This window comes from Mesitornis unicolor, unplaced genomic scaffold, assembly GCF_000695765.1.
Source record: "Mesitornis unicolor isolate BGI_N332 unplaced genomic scaffold, ASM69576v1 scaffold12304, whole genome shotgun sequence".
In the NCBI taxonomy this organism is placed as follows: Eukaryota; Metazoa; Chordata; class Aves; order Mesitornithiformes; family Mesitornithidae; genus Mesitornis; species Mesitornis unicolor.
The window spans coordinates 1-13,218 of NW_010179474.1; the positions used below are offsets into that span (position 1 = coordinate 1).

General features: G+C 47.6%; 1 protein-coding gene across 1 annotated transcript in view; it reads left to right on the top strand.

Annotated features, from left to right (window-relative positions):
* Positions 1-5,485: 5,485 nt before the first annotated feature.
* The window catches only part of LOC104539312 (olfactory receptor 14J1-like), a gene marked incomplete at its 3' end in the record, with an annotated part of 8,550 nt that continues 817 nt past the window's right edge, over positions 5,486-13,218 (top strand). Inside the window, exon 1 of the mRNA XM_010182799.1 lies at positions 5,486-6,381. Coding sequence (XP_010181101.1) covers positions 5,486-6,381 — 896 coding nt within the window. The remainder of the gene's footprint in view (positions 6,382-13,218) is intronic.

A 13,218-nucleotide genomic window follows, 5' to 3' on the forward strand; every position in this document is an offset into this window, starting at 1 on the left:
TTTTGTGAATCTCTTGTTGTTGTAAATAGTGCAGTCTTGCTTTTTAAAACTGCAACAGCGCATTCTCCATTGTATCCATAAACCTGCAATAGTGACACACTGGATCTGCACATGTTCAAATAAATTGTTAAATTTAAACTCTGCAGTAGAGTCTCTTTTCGTCACACCCACCCCAAAGCTTCATTTACAGTGTCCAGTGTTTTAACTTCCAGAGCTTCATTTGAGGCTCCAAAGCAGCATTTTTAGAAGCTAGCCAGTCGTTTTTAGGGTCTGAGCTGCATCTGGAGTGTCCAAACCCTCGGTTTTATGATCTAAACCCCTCTTCTAGGTCCAAAAGTCTCCTTTTTAGAGTCCAAAGCTTAGATACTGAGTTTGAAAGTCTCCAGATTGGTCCCAGAGCCTCCTCTGTAGGGTCCAAACCTTCATTAATAAGTTCCCAACCCTTCTGTTAAGGTTCAGAGACTCATTTTTAGGGCCCAGAATGTCGTGCTTCGGGGCTGAAGTCTGATTTTTCAGTGTCCAAAGCCTCATTTTCAGAATCCAAAGCTTTGCTTCTAGGGCTGAAAGCTTCCTTTTTAAGGCCTGGACTCTCACTTTTAGGGCTCACAGCCTCACCTGTGGGTCCAGGGGCTCCTTTTCAGGCTTTTCATCTTTCTTTTAAGGTTGTATGCCTCATTTTTAGATTGCAAACCCTCATTTTTAAGAACAAAATCCTCTTCTTAGAGTTCAAAGCCTCATTTAGAAGGTCTGAAGACTCATTTGGAGTGTCCAAAGCCTCATTTTAAGGTCCTAGCTCTCCTTTTATATAAGAAATCCTCATTTTGAAGGGTTCAGAGCTTTATTTGCACAGTCCAAAGCTGTATTCATAAACTCCAGAGCCTCATTTGAAAGGCCAAGGCCTCATTGCAGGGTCCACACCTTTGTTTCTTGTTTCTAAACTCCAATTTTGTGGCTCCAAACCTGATTTTTAGGGCCCGGTGCCTCATTTTCAGGGTTCAAAGCATCATCTTTACAATCCAGCCCTTTCTTTCTTGGGTCTCAAAGCCTTATTTCCTGTGTCAAAAAAACCCCAGTTTTCTGGCACAAAGCTTCATTTTTCATTTCTGAAGAATAATTTTTCGGGTCCTAATGTTAATTTTGAGGCCCAGAGCCTGATGGAAGGGCTCAAAGCTGCAATTTTAGGGTACAGTCTCTGATTTCTAGTGCTCAAAGTCACAGTTTGAAGGTGCAAAACTGATTCTGGAGCCCAAATTCTCTATGTCAGGGCCCAAAGCCAGACTTTTAGGAACTCTCCCATTGTTTTATGGTACAAATGCCCATTTTAAGACCCAAAAGCCTTATTTGGAATGTCCGAACCCTCCCTTTAACATCCCAAGTCTCCTATTTAGGGCCCAAAGCCACATTGTTGGCATCACTTGCAAAATTCAAAGTGTCACCTTAGGCTTGAAATTTTCATTTCTCAGTCCGCAAGACTCATTTGTAGAACCCAGAGCTTTGATTGTAGCATTGAAATGCTAATTTTTAGGGTCCAAACTCTCATTTTTAGGGTCCAAACTCTTCTTTATATGTTCCAAACCCTTTAACTTACATCAAAGTCCCAGAGCCTCATTTTTAAGGCTGAAACCCTGATTTTAATGCTGCAAAGCCTCGTTTTTCGAGTCCAAGTCTTCCTTTTCAGGCACCAGATCTTCCTTTCTTTGATTCAGTGTGTGGTTTGGCAAGACTGAAGCCTCATTTTAAGCTCCCAAGGACTCGTTTTTGAAGCGAAAAGCCGTAGGTTTTGGGACTGAAGCATCATTTGAAGGCACAAACCCTTCTGTCAAGGTTCAGAACCTGATTTTCATTTCCAAAGCTCATTTTGAAGACCCAAACCCTCCTTTTGCGGCTCCAAACCCCTCTTTTGCAGGTAGAAGGCTCCCCTGGCGTGCCCAAAGCCCCGTATTTAGTGCCTAAATCTTCGTTTTTAGCATTCAAACGTGCCTGATGCTCTTCTGTGGGGAGAACTCGCGCTGCAGTTGCACCCCAGCGTGGGTCTGGTTGAAGTAGGAACAAGAATTTGGGAAATCATTGGCTCGGGTGCTGTTTCATGCCTCTGCTGTGAGCACAGGGCAAGACAGCACACAGGGACCTCCCATTTTTATTGTATTTTATTGTATTTATTGGCTTATTCATGCATGTCAGAATGTTATAAGGTACATAGGTATTTATAGATATTTTCCTATTTGTTTGTTTCTTTAAAACCCAGGCTTATTTGTGCATGTCAGAATGTTGTAAGATCTATAGATATTGATATATATTTTTATATATTTTAATACAGAGATGTATTGATTAATTTATATAAAACCCAGGTTTATTTGTGCGTGTTAGAATATTATAAGATGTAGAGATGTTTTTATATAGCTATTTATTTTTATTTATTTATTAATAAATATATAGCCAAGTCTGGATGTTATTATATATATGTATTTGTTTGTATACTTATTGATTTATCGATTGATTTATTTATATCTAACTGTTTGAACAAGTCGCCTCTGCTCGCTTTTGAGCTCCCTTTTTTGGCAGCACTCTCGCAGGGAGGGCTCCTGCGTGTGAGAAGACAACGGCTTCTGTAGTGCTGAAGAAAGGAGAGGAGGAGGCAGGCGTTGTTCTGGGGCTCCAGAGGCTGTTCTGTGACAACACCCCCATCAGTGGGTGTCCCCCGTCCCACCAGGCACGAAGCTGCAGAGCTGAAGGTCTGGAGACACCAGGTTCCCATGTGTTTTGTATTTCCACATTTATGTAAAAATGTATATATTATGTTAGAAATATATTTATGTAGAATGTATTTTTTGTATTTATTTCAATATATTTATACATTTTATATGTATGGTTGCACGCTTGGACCTGTCCCCTCCCTGGGAGGGGCACCACGATCTCCCGTGAGCGCCCCCAGCAATTTCGTGTCTTGGTGCCCTCACTTCCCACCTTTTTGGGCCTCTCCATCCCAGCCTTTTGGTCTCCTCAGACATCTCCTTCCAGGAATTTCACAGAATCATAGAATGTGTGGGCTTGGAAGGGTCCTTTAAAGGAATCCCTGCCCAGCACAGGGTCTAACCAACACCTCCCCATCACGGCCAAGGTGTCCTCTGTGTGATGGGAAGAGAATGTCAGCGTCCAGAGGGGAACATCGACAGCTTTCATAGACATCCATGCCCTGGTAGGGAAAAACACGCTTTTGGAATGGGTCTCTCTTTACCCTTCAGAGAGGGACATCTGGTGATTACTTCAGTCAACTAAACAGTCCGTTCCCCAAGGGTGACTCTGCTGTCCTTCGGGAGCTGCCATTCCTGGAGCCCCAGGGACACCTGGAGAGAGCCCAGAGGGGCAGAGAAAGGGCTGCCTTGGGCTGGTCCTGTGCTGCTGAGCTGGGCTGGGCTCCTGGCATGGAAGGAGCTGATGTCAAGTGGGCAGCACTGCAGAGAGACAGCTCTGCCCAGAAGCAGGGCTGGGAGCACTGCCTGGGGGCACGGCAGAGTGCTGAGAGCAACAGAGAGAGGAGAAAGGCAGTTGGGAGTGGGAGGATGCTGGAAGCTCACTGAGGAGAAATCTTCACAGCCCTCTGCATGGTAGGTCTGTGGGGGCAGGGCAGTGCAGCTTCAGTTTCTGGAAGGATCTCCTAAAACTGGAACATCTGAAAGCTTTTTGTTCTTTAAGGAGGACTCTCTCAGTGTCTCTGATGTAGAGAAAAAGGACATTCTGCAGAGCAGGGGTTTCCTGCTGCACCATCGGAGGGACAGGGCATGATGGAGGTGTGCACATGGGTGTGCATCCAGGGGTGCCCAGGGCTGTCCCTCAGAGCAGGGGCCCTGCACCCCAGGGGCTGTGTGCTGGGGCAGGGACTCTGCCGCCTGCCAGGGTCAGCACTCAGCCTGCCCGGGGAGCTCCTCATGATGCTGGGGGAGAAGGTGTGGGTGGAATGAGTGACCCCTGTCAGGGCAGGGTCCTTCTGCTGTTTAAAGTGTGTTGTGTGCGTCAGGGCTGCTCAGAGCTGCATCTTACGTGGGCAGTTCCGAGGGGACTTTCACGTACGTTTTCCTTAAAGGTAAGTAATCTTTGCTTGGAGATGTTCACTCTTGTCTTGCTGTGAGAAATGAAGATCTATTTCTGCAGTTTGAAGAAGGCAGTGAGAGACCCCAGTTCCTGGAGGGACTGAGCTGCTCCTGAGCCCCTGCACACTCTAAGATGCCCCTGGGCAGTGCTCTGCTGTCAGGAGGGGTCTGCAGGGCAGAGCTGAGCACACAGCGGTGGGATGGGGTCTGTGAGCAGTGATGGGGGACACCTGGGGATAGAGAAACAGCTGCAGGCAGCAGAGACCTGGGCAGAGAGGGAGAGGGAGCTGCCATGGGAAGGAGGGTTCAGGCACCTCCCTGACATCCCAGAGCCCTTCCCTGGAGAAAACCCTTGGTCTTTTCTCTCACCCAGCACAGCCTCTGCACTTACACCATGGGGGTGCAGTCACCTTCTCAGTGACCTCACTCCCGAGGAGGAGAAATTCTCAAATACCCTCCCATCTGTCCTTGCCCTAACTCCTTCAGGTCAGCACTGTGACATTTGTCCATATCCCCCTCCTGCCTCTGCTCCTCTCGTTCTTATCACTGGACTGGGATGGGAAGGTGGGATTCAGATGCACTTCAGAGACCAACCCTGGGGGTCTTGCCATGCAGATTTGTCCATGGCAGTAAAGTGTCCCAATCGCCTCCTGATTCCCAGGCTCCCAGTGATACAAATGAGAAAACTCTTTCTTCAGGACATCCCATGCTTAGGCCATTTGCTTCTTTCCCTGCAGAATCCTTCAGGGCTGTTGCAGGCTGCCCTCCCCAAGGGAACAGCTCTCCAGGGACATCCCTGTGTTATCCAGGAGCCCCATGGAGAAGACACCTCAGTGCTAAGCCCATGGAAATGCTGCTGGGTGACTGTGCACAGGCAGCTGCAATGAGCCCTCGGTGTCCCTGGCTGGGAGGGGAGAGCTGAGATCCTGCTCAGGTACCATGAGACAGGGTGAGAGGGTTGGAGATCTGCACGTGGAAACTGGATTCCTCTGCCCTAAGCAATATCCAGATTCTTTTGGGGTTAAGATCTGAATGTGATTGTCCTCCAAGTCAAATTGCTGCCAGCACCAGGCAGCTGAGTCCAGGGATGGTGGATATATCTGATCTTCTGACAAGCACTTTGATATGAGGAGTGGATTTAATCTGAGATCACCCTGTGTTGCTATTTCCTGTTAGTGCAGGGAAGGTTGAACTCCTGCAGAGCCTACAGCAGAGCCTCTGCTCCCATTGTGCCCTCAGACAGCACCAGACTGAACTGAAGCAAAGGAGCTGTGCAAAGTTTTTTGAGCAGGAAAGGATATTTCTGGGCTTTCATAGGAACTGGTACAGGTCTTAATCAGCAAAGACTTCCCTAACTTGTCACTTCCTTTTCCTCTATTTACAGTCATGCATTGAAAATGACCAACAGCAGCTCCATCACCCAGTTCCTGCTCCTGGCATTTGCAGACACACGGGAGCTGCAGCTCTTGCACTTCTGGCTCTTCCTGGCCATCTCCATGGCTGCCCTCCTGGGAAACGGCCTCATCATCACTGCCATAGCCTGCGACCACCGCCTCCACACCCCCATGTACTTCTTCCTCCTCAACCTCTCCCTCACAGACATGGGCTGCATCTCCACCACTGTTCCCAAAGCCATGGCCAATTCCCTGTGGAACACCAGGTCCATCTTCTACTTGGGATGTGCTGCACAGGTATTTTTGTTTGTCTTTTTTATCTCAGCACAATTGTATCTTCTCACTGTCATGGCCTATGACCGCTACGTGGCCATCTGCAAACCCCTGCACTATGGGACCCTCCTGGGCAGCAGAGCTTGTGTCCACATGGCAGCAGCTGCCTGGGGCAGTGGGTTTCTCAATTCTCTGCTGCATACAGCCAATACATTTTCAATTCCCCTGTGCCACGGCAATGCAGTGGACCAGTTCTTCTGTGAAATCTCCCAGATCCTCAAGCTCTCCTGCTCACACTCCTACCTCAGGGAAGTTGGCCTTCTTGTGGTCAGTGCCTGTTTAGCATTTGGGTGTTTTGTGTTCATTGTGCTGTCCTATGTGCAGATCTTCAGGGCTGTGCTGAGGATCCCCTCTGAGCAGGGACAGCACAAAGCCTTTTCCACCTGCCTCCCTCACCTGGCCATGGTCTCCCTGTTTGTCAGCACTGCCACGTTTGCCTACCTGAAGCCCCCCTCCACCTCCTCTCCAACCCTGGACCTTGTGGTGTCATTGCTGTACTCAGTGGTGCCTCCAACCCTGAACCCTTTCATCTACAGCTTGAGGAACCAGGAGCTCAAGGATGCAGTGTGGAAACTGATGACTGGATGTTTTTAAGAAGCAATAAACTGCCCCTCTTCTTCTGCACATCACTCACAATGCAAATCTCTACAGAACAAGCCTCTCCCTGAGTTCTTGTTTCATTTGTTTTCTTTTCTTAGTTGTAACAATGTTTTCCCAAAGAAATGTCATTATTCACACCATTCCTAATCCAGTGTCTCCCTTTTGGTCTGGCCTAGGGAGTGCATAATTACAAGTCGTGCTCTCTAAGTTGTAAAACATTAAAAGGACCCTGCCTTGACTTGTTTCTCCAAGATCTGAGAATGTCCGAGACCAAAGAAGTTTAGTTCTATCCCCAAAATGACACACTCTAAATTGGGGAACTTGCAGGGAACAACTCCTTCATGTCCTTCTTTGGCCCCTTTCAACCCCTTCCCTTCACCCTTATCGATTCCTGAGGCTCACTCCTCCCTGGTTACATTTTTGGTGGTGTACAGCTGGTGGCTGCTGTTTGTGAGCTGAGTAGAACTTTGTTATCATGGCTCCTGTCCTTGTTACAGTTATTTGGCATTTTCATTATTATTTAAGTTTTGGTTGTTAAAGTTATTAAAAGACTTTATATCAACTGACAATTCCTTAAAATGATGCTCTCCTGTTTCTCTCCCCCTAGTGGGATGGACCTGTGCAAGTGAACTGCAGGTGTTTAGAAGTTTCCTCTCTCATTACACACTACAAAATAAGTTTTCCTGTGGAGCATACCAGCTGTGCATTCAAAAGGAGTTCTGCAAGCACGAGTGACATTGCCCTCTAGTAGAAACATTTTTCCCTTTTCACAGGGCACAGAGCACATCCAGGGAATTGGAATGCACTCAGTGGCACTCACACCTCCATGGTTCATCTTTCTGGACTTCCTTCCCAATGCCTTTAAGCGACTGACACAGAAACAAATGTTCTTCCTTGTAAGTGTCCTACAGAGAGAGAGGGGACAAGAAGGATCTAAAATCTTTCAAGGAGGAAGGGGAATGGGACAATCAGACATTGTCACTGGTGTATCCTTTACTGCAAAAGGAGAATGTCCCCAGCCCTTAGACAAATCTTTGTCTCTTTCTCATCACCTGCCCCAGGACTCTTGTTGGGAACACCCCCATCATTATGCCGGTGGTGGAACACTCAAACACTTGTCCAGCCCCACCACCATGCCCCAGCTGCTGGCCAGCTTCCTGACCGGGACAGCACCATCTCTGCTCACAGCGGTGTCAGTGTTACTTTCTGCACCTTTTGCAGAAACTGAATTTTTCCTGCTGGTGACCACTTCCTACGGTCAGTAGTGGGCTGTGTGCCACTCACTTCTCTCTTGGCCAGAGTCATGAGCTGGAAGGTCTGTCTCTAGAAGGCAGAGACACCTTTCTTGGGGGATTTTTCTCGTTTGCCGTAATCACTCCTTTCCCATCCAAAACACCGTTATGTGGCCCTGGGGGTGTGGACCAGTTCTGTGATTTCACTGGAGCTCTCCTGCAGTGACATTGACCCTCACACTCTTTGCTTTCCTAACCTGCTTTGTAGAGCCAGTTCCCCTTCCTGCTCATGCTGCTATCCTGTGTGTGCATCAGAGCTTCCACCCTGGAGCAGCTCTTCTGTCCTGTGTGGGCAGGCAGAAGGTCTCCTCTGCCTACTCTTCTCCACTTTATCGTGTCAGTGTTGTCTACAGCACCCTCATTCTTGTCTGTGGGATACCCAGAACAACCCTCCTGACTGCAGTTTGGCAAAGCCCTTCTTTAGAAGGATCTTTAGTCCCTCTCATCTACAGCCTGAGGACCAGAAAGTTTCAGGGCTTGGAAGCACTGATAAAAATGCTCAGGAAAGCTGTGAGCTGAACAAAGGCCATTGAAGTTTTGGTCCTGCAGGAAGAAATCACTTCTGGATCTCTTGGGAACAAACCAAGAGGACCTGGACAGGAGTGTGCTGCATCCAAGGCACACTTCTGGAAGAGTGCGGCAGTGGTGGAGGGCATCACCTGTCTTCAGTGCTGCTGGGGTGGCTGAGCAGGGACCGCTCCAGCACAGCAGCACATTGTGTCCCATTGGATGCTGGCTGTGAGGACACTTCTGAGTGGCTGGCAGTGGGGAGGCAGATCCTTGGGAGTCATTACAATCCTGCCCTCAACAAATCAAAAGGCTGGGGGTACCTAGAACAAGGGAGATGGGAGATTGAAGGGAGGGAAGAGGGGTTTAGCCAACAGAGATGAGCGATTCTGAAGAGGAAAGATTACTGTGAATCTAATGTGAAAACATTCATGTGAGTCCTTTGCCCTAATTCTAGCCAGTAATGTGAAGTCCTAAACCTACCCCTAAATTGCACTCTTCACCCTGACAGGAATCAACCTCTCTAATCCCTATCCTCCAACCTTACCTCCAGGAACAGGGCTTGGATGTGGTTGTCACATCCCTCCCGCCAGATTACCTTCTGGGACAGCAGTGCACACAGGGTTTGGTTGTGTTTATCCAAGATGCTGAAGGGTTGGCAGTGAGCACAGGGCTTGGAAGATGATGGTGAAGTTTCTTCTGTCTAGTCAGCTGGTGCAGAAAGTCTTGCAGATCCCATCTGTAGAAGGGTCATGGCGTTTTGCTTCTGTGGTCACTTTCAGAGTTTTCTTAGAAGGAAATAAAATCACATCATCATTTGTACTGCCTCACAAGAAGCTGCCCTCATGGGAATTAGTTGTGGAGCTTTTAGATAAAGGTAAGGACATGCATCTGGCCTAATCAACAATACCAGGTGGGAGCGTCCTGCAGTTTTCTCATTGCAATCAAGTTTACCCTGCAACTCAGGAATATGCTCAGCACAACACAGCCTGAAGGCCAAGCTCTATGTTGAGCCAAGCCCAGCACAGGCCTGGAACAAAGGAGAAAAAACTTATCCCCCAGTCAAGACACTCAGGCACAGCAGCAGCTTTCCCAGAGAGCTTGTGTCATCACCATCCTTGCCATTTTTTGAGCCCCAGATTAATAAACCCCTGAGTATCCTGCTCTGTCCTCATAGCTCACCTGCTGAGAAAGGAGGTCTGCCTACAGACCTCCTGAGGTCCCATTCAAAAATCTGCATTTCAATCGACAGCAAGTCTTCCCTTCATGATGGGAGGAAAAGCACTCGGGTTCCCGGTGACCACTGGAGTCAGACAGAAACCAGCTTTGTCAGATGTTCTGTGACGTTTTTGCCCCACTCCAACCATTGTTGCTCAGATGCAGGGCTGCTTGGCAGCTACCCCCAAACAGCCTCATAATTTCCCTTGTTTAACCATTTCTTTTACTTTTTCCCTCTTTCCCCACCATCCTTGAACCCTCCCATGCAAACAGCTCATCTGTCCTTACTCCCTGGACCTAGTTTGGCTTCTTTCATACATTCATTTGGTGCTTCTGAGCTTGTCAGCAGGGGAATTCTTCCCTTGGTCAGCAATTTCAATAAACTAATACCTCCTTCTATAATCTGCAGTGTCTGCAGTTCTTCATGCTCTCGAGGACCTTCAGAATCTCTTGGATTTGGCAGTAGAAACCTTATGAAGTTTTACAATGGGAAGTAGTGAGTCCTTCTATTACTGGAAGAATAACCCCAACTATGAAGGCAGGCTTGGACCTGAACAGCTGTGAGTGACAGTGAGGAGAAGGGCCTGGCACTCCAAGCCAGTGGTGCGTGTTCAAAATTGGTAAGACCAACTGCCTACAGGGCTGCATTAAGAGGAGCGTGGCCACCCAGACAAGAGAGTTATCATCTCCCCTGACTGAGCACTAATGTAGCCACATCTGGACGTGTGTGTCTAGGTGTGAGGCAACCGAGTGCTGTGGAATGAGGAGGAACTGAAGAGTTTCTAGAGGAGATCTGCCAGTATGGGTTTTGGGGCCTCTGTAGACAGGCTGAAGGTTCTGGGCTTTAGCCTGGTGAAGTAGAGGACACTACAGTAGTAACCTACAACTGCTTAAATGGTTGTTTCAGAGATGATGGAACTTTTCTTGATAGTTGGAAGAGAAGGACACCACCAAAAAGTGCAGTTCTGCAGGCTCAGGTTGGATGCAAGGAAAAAGAAGTCTCACTCAGAGAGTATCCTTGTGGTGTAAGAGTCCACCCAGAGGGAATCTAGATCAGCCCCTGGGTTTGTATTTCAAGAAAAAGCCAGTGTGTGTCGAATGACATCAGTGAAGGTATAGAAATGCTGGAGTGAGATCTTGGTGGAAAAGCAAGAAGGGTGTCTGTAGCCTGAAGGAAAAGAGGTGCAGGTATCGGGCAGTGTAGGACAACCTGCAGTAGAGATGGCCAAGGGCTCTGGCCAGGCTGAAAGGCTCAACAGCACTTTGTGCCCTTCACTAAGGCAGTTGCCTCTGCCAACAAGGCCTACCAGGAGAAGCTTTCTTTTGAGGCTCTGGACATCATTTCACCGTTGACTCTTCTCTGGGAGGCCAGGATGTGTCACAGAATTTTTCCTGCACTTGGCATTGCTCACCCTCACATCCAACTGTCCCCAGGAAGAGTAATGAGCAACACATAAGGACAGAGGGCTTCCTTCCCAGGATCTGGGGGTGAGGGCTTGGCCTTTCAGCTTCATCAGTCAAACCAAGGGTTTTCCCAGCATTGCAGCCACCTTAACAGTGCCTTTGCCTACGTGCAATCATGGCCTCCCGTGATCAGCTCTAATGAGTCCCTGGGGAGGCTTTGTGAGTACTGGCCCTCAGTGGGACCATTAATGCTTCAGAGTACTTTGGGGTGTTCTTCTGACTTCTTGAGCAGTTTGTTAAGTCTTCTTGCAGTATCTGAAGTGCATAAACTCAGCCCCAAGTACACCATGGGACTCATTAAAATACAGAAATTCCTATGGAGCTCATAGGATTCTCATCCTGCAACTTGCTTCAAGTCTCCAAGACCCATAGAGTTAATTAAAGAGGTTTTGATAGTGTAGTTAAGGGGGAACATTTCAAAGTACATCTAATAAAATGCACTTTTTATTTTTAAGAGCATTTTTAGATTACTTTTCATTTAAGGGAAGAGGTGATAGAGGCATTCTCCAAGTGATACTGACCCAAGATGTCTCCTCAGGAGGTCTGGACAGCTAAGAAAAGCAGTCCCTCGAGGTCTGACACTGGATGGACAACCTTGCTTCTCACATCCCCAGCCTCACTGTTTCTGTCACTGGCCACCTGGGACTGACATCCCTGTTCCTTGCACCAGACTTCTCCATTGATCTCTGCAGCTGGATGTGACAGCTCCATTGCATCACCTCCCACCTGCTCTCCTCAGAGTACTGGCTGCAGACAAGCACACAGGAATTCTTTCTATTTATGAAGAGAGAAACTTAAAGCGTGAGCAAGTTTTCTAAACAAGAAAGCATAGTCTGTAACCATACATGAAGTGCAAGCTGCATCTATTGAGGCTTCCTTTCTATAAGGAGTGATCTTATCAGAAATGTTTTAGAGAGATAGATACAAAAAAAGATAAATCTGAATATTATTAAGAAGTTTGCTTAAGAGACCATTAGGGTACTGAAAGGCAGGCAAGCTTTTAAGTCCTTGAAGCTCAAAGCAACAGCATAGGTGAGAGGTATTTGAATGAGCAAAGATTAAGGGGAAGAGAAAACTGGCGACGAATGGAAAGGGCCTTTGTCAAGGCAGTCTGCATCAGAAAGATGATTTTTGAAATGGTCATTGTATCCGGACAGGTGGAAGTATGTGAAAGGCAAACTAAATACGCTGTCTAATAGGCAGAACAGTGGTAACATAGTTACACTGGAAGATCAGGATTTCTATGGACTATCCCTTTGGAAAGTTCGTGGGACTGGCAGAGTTCATTTGTCACTGAGGACAAGCAATTGTTGCACTCATCTTTGAAAAAGGCCCAAACCACGACTGCTCACTTTGGTGAGGAGTGAACCACTGAACGTCTCGTCATGGGTGACATTTCTGGTGACATTCTTTCTCAGCTGGGGGGTTGGACTAGATGAGTTCCAGAGGTCCCTTCCAATCTCAACATTTCTGTGATTCTGTGAGTAGAGAGGAGAAGAGTAAGACAGAAAGAAATGGACAACGCATAGCCTTGATCACGGATCTGGTGCTATCCCTTGTGGAGGACCCATTTTTGAGCAAGGGAGAAGTGTGAGAAGGAAGGAGCAGCAGAGATGTTCTTCATTGACTGATAACACCCCCTTAACCATCCTTCATGCTCCTCTTGGGTTTGGGGTGGGTAGATGAATTGGGAACTAATGAGTAATTTGAGTCTGGGAGGATGTCTGAGAGGAACGGTCTTTAATGCTTTTGTCATTGTTTCTCACAATCCAAATCTTTTTCAGTTGGCAATAAATCAAATTGATCTTTGGCAAATCAGTATTTCTTTGCCCATGGCAGTGTGTGATAACTAATCTCTATAATTTAGCTTGACTCATGAGATTTCTGGTTTATTTTCTCTCTTTGTCCTGTTGAGTCAAGGGAGTGAGTGAGCAGCTGGGTGGGTGTCCAAGTTCTGGCCAGGGTTAACTCTCCACAAGTCCGCATCAGGACTGCTGTGTCCAGTATGGGGCTCCCCAGCAGAAAAAAGGCCCTGACAGACTGGAGCGAGTGCTGCAGAGGCCAGAAGGATGGTTGGGACTCAGAGCACATTATGGACAAGGAGAGGCTGAGAGAGCTGGAGCTCTGAAAAATTCCCAGGAGTCAAACACTGGAACAAGAACCAGGCCAGTTGGTGGGATCTCAGACAACGGAGATTTTTAATATTTGTTAGCATAAGGCCATGAGCACCTGATCTAGCTGGAGCTGACTGAGAACTGGCTTGGCTGAGAGACCAGCTGTGGCAAGAGTTATGGGACTTGTGTGCAGCAAGTGTCAGCAGGA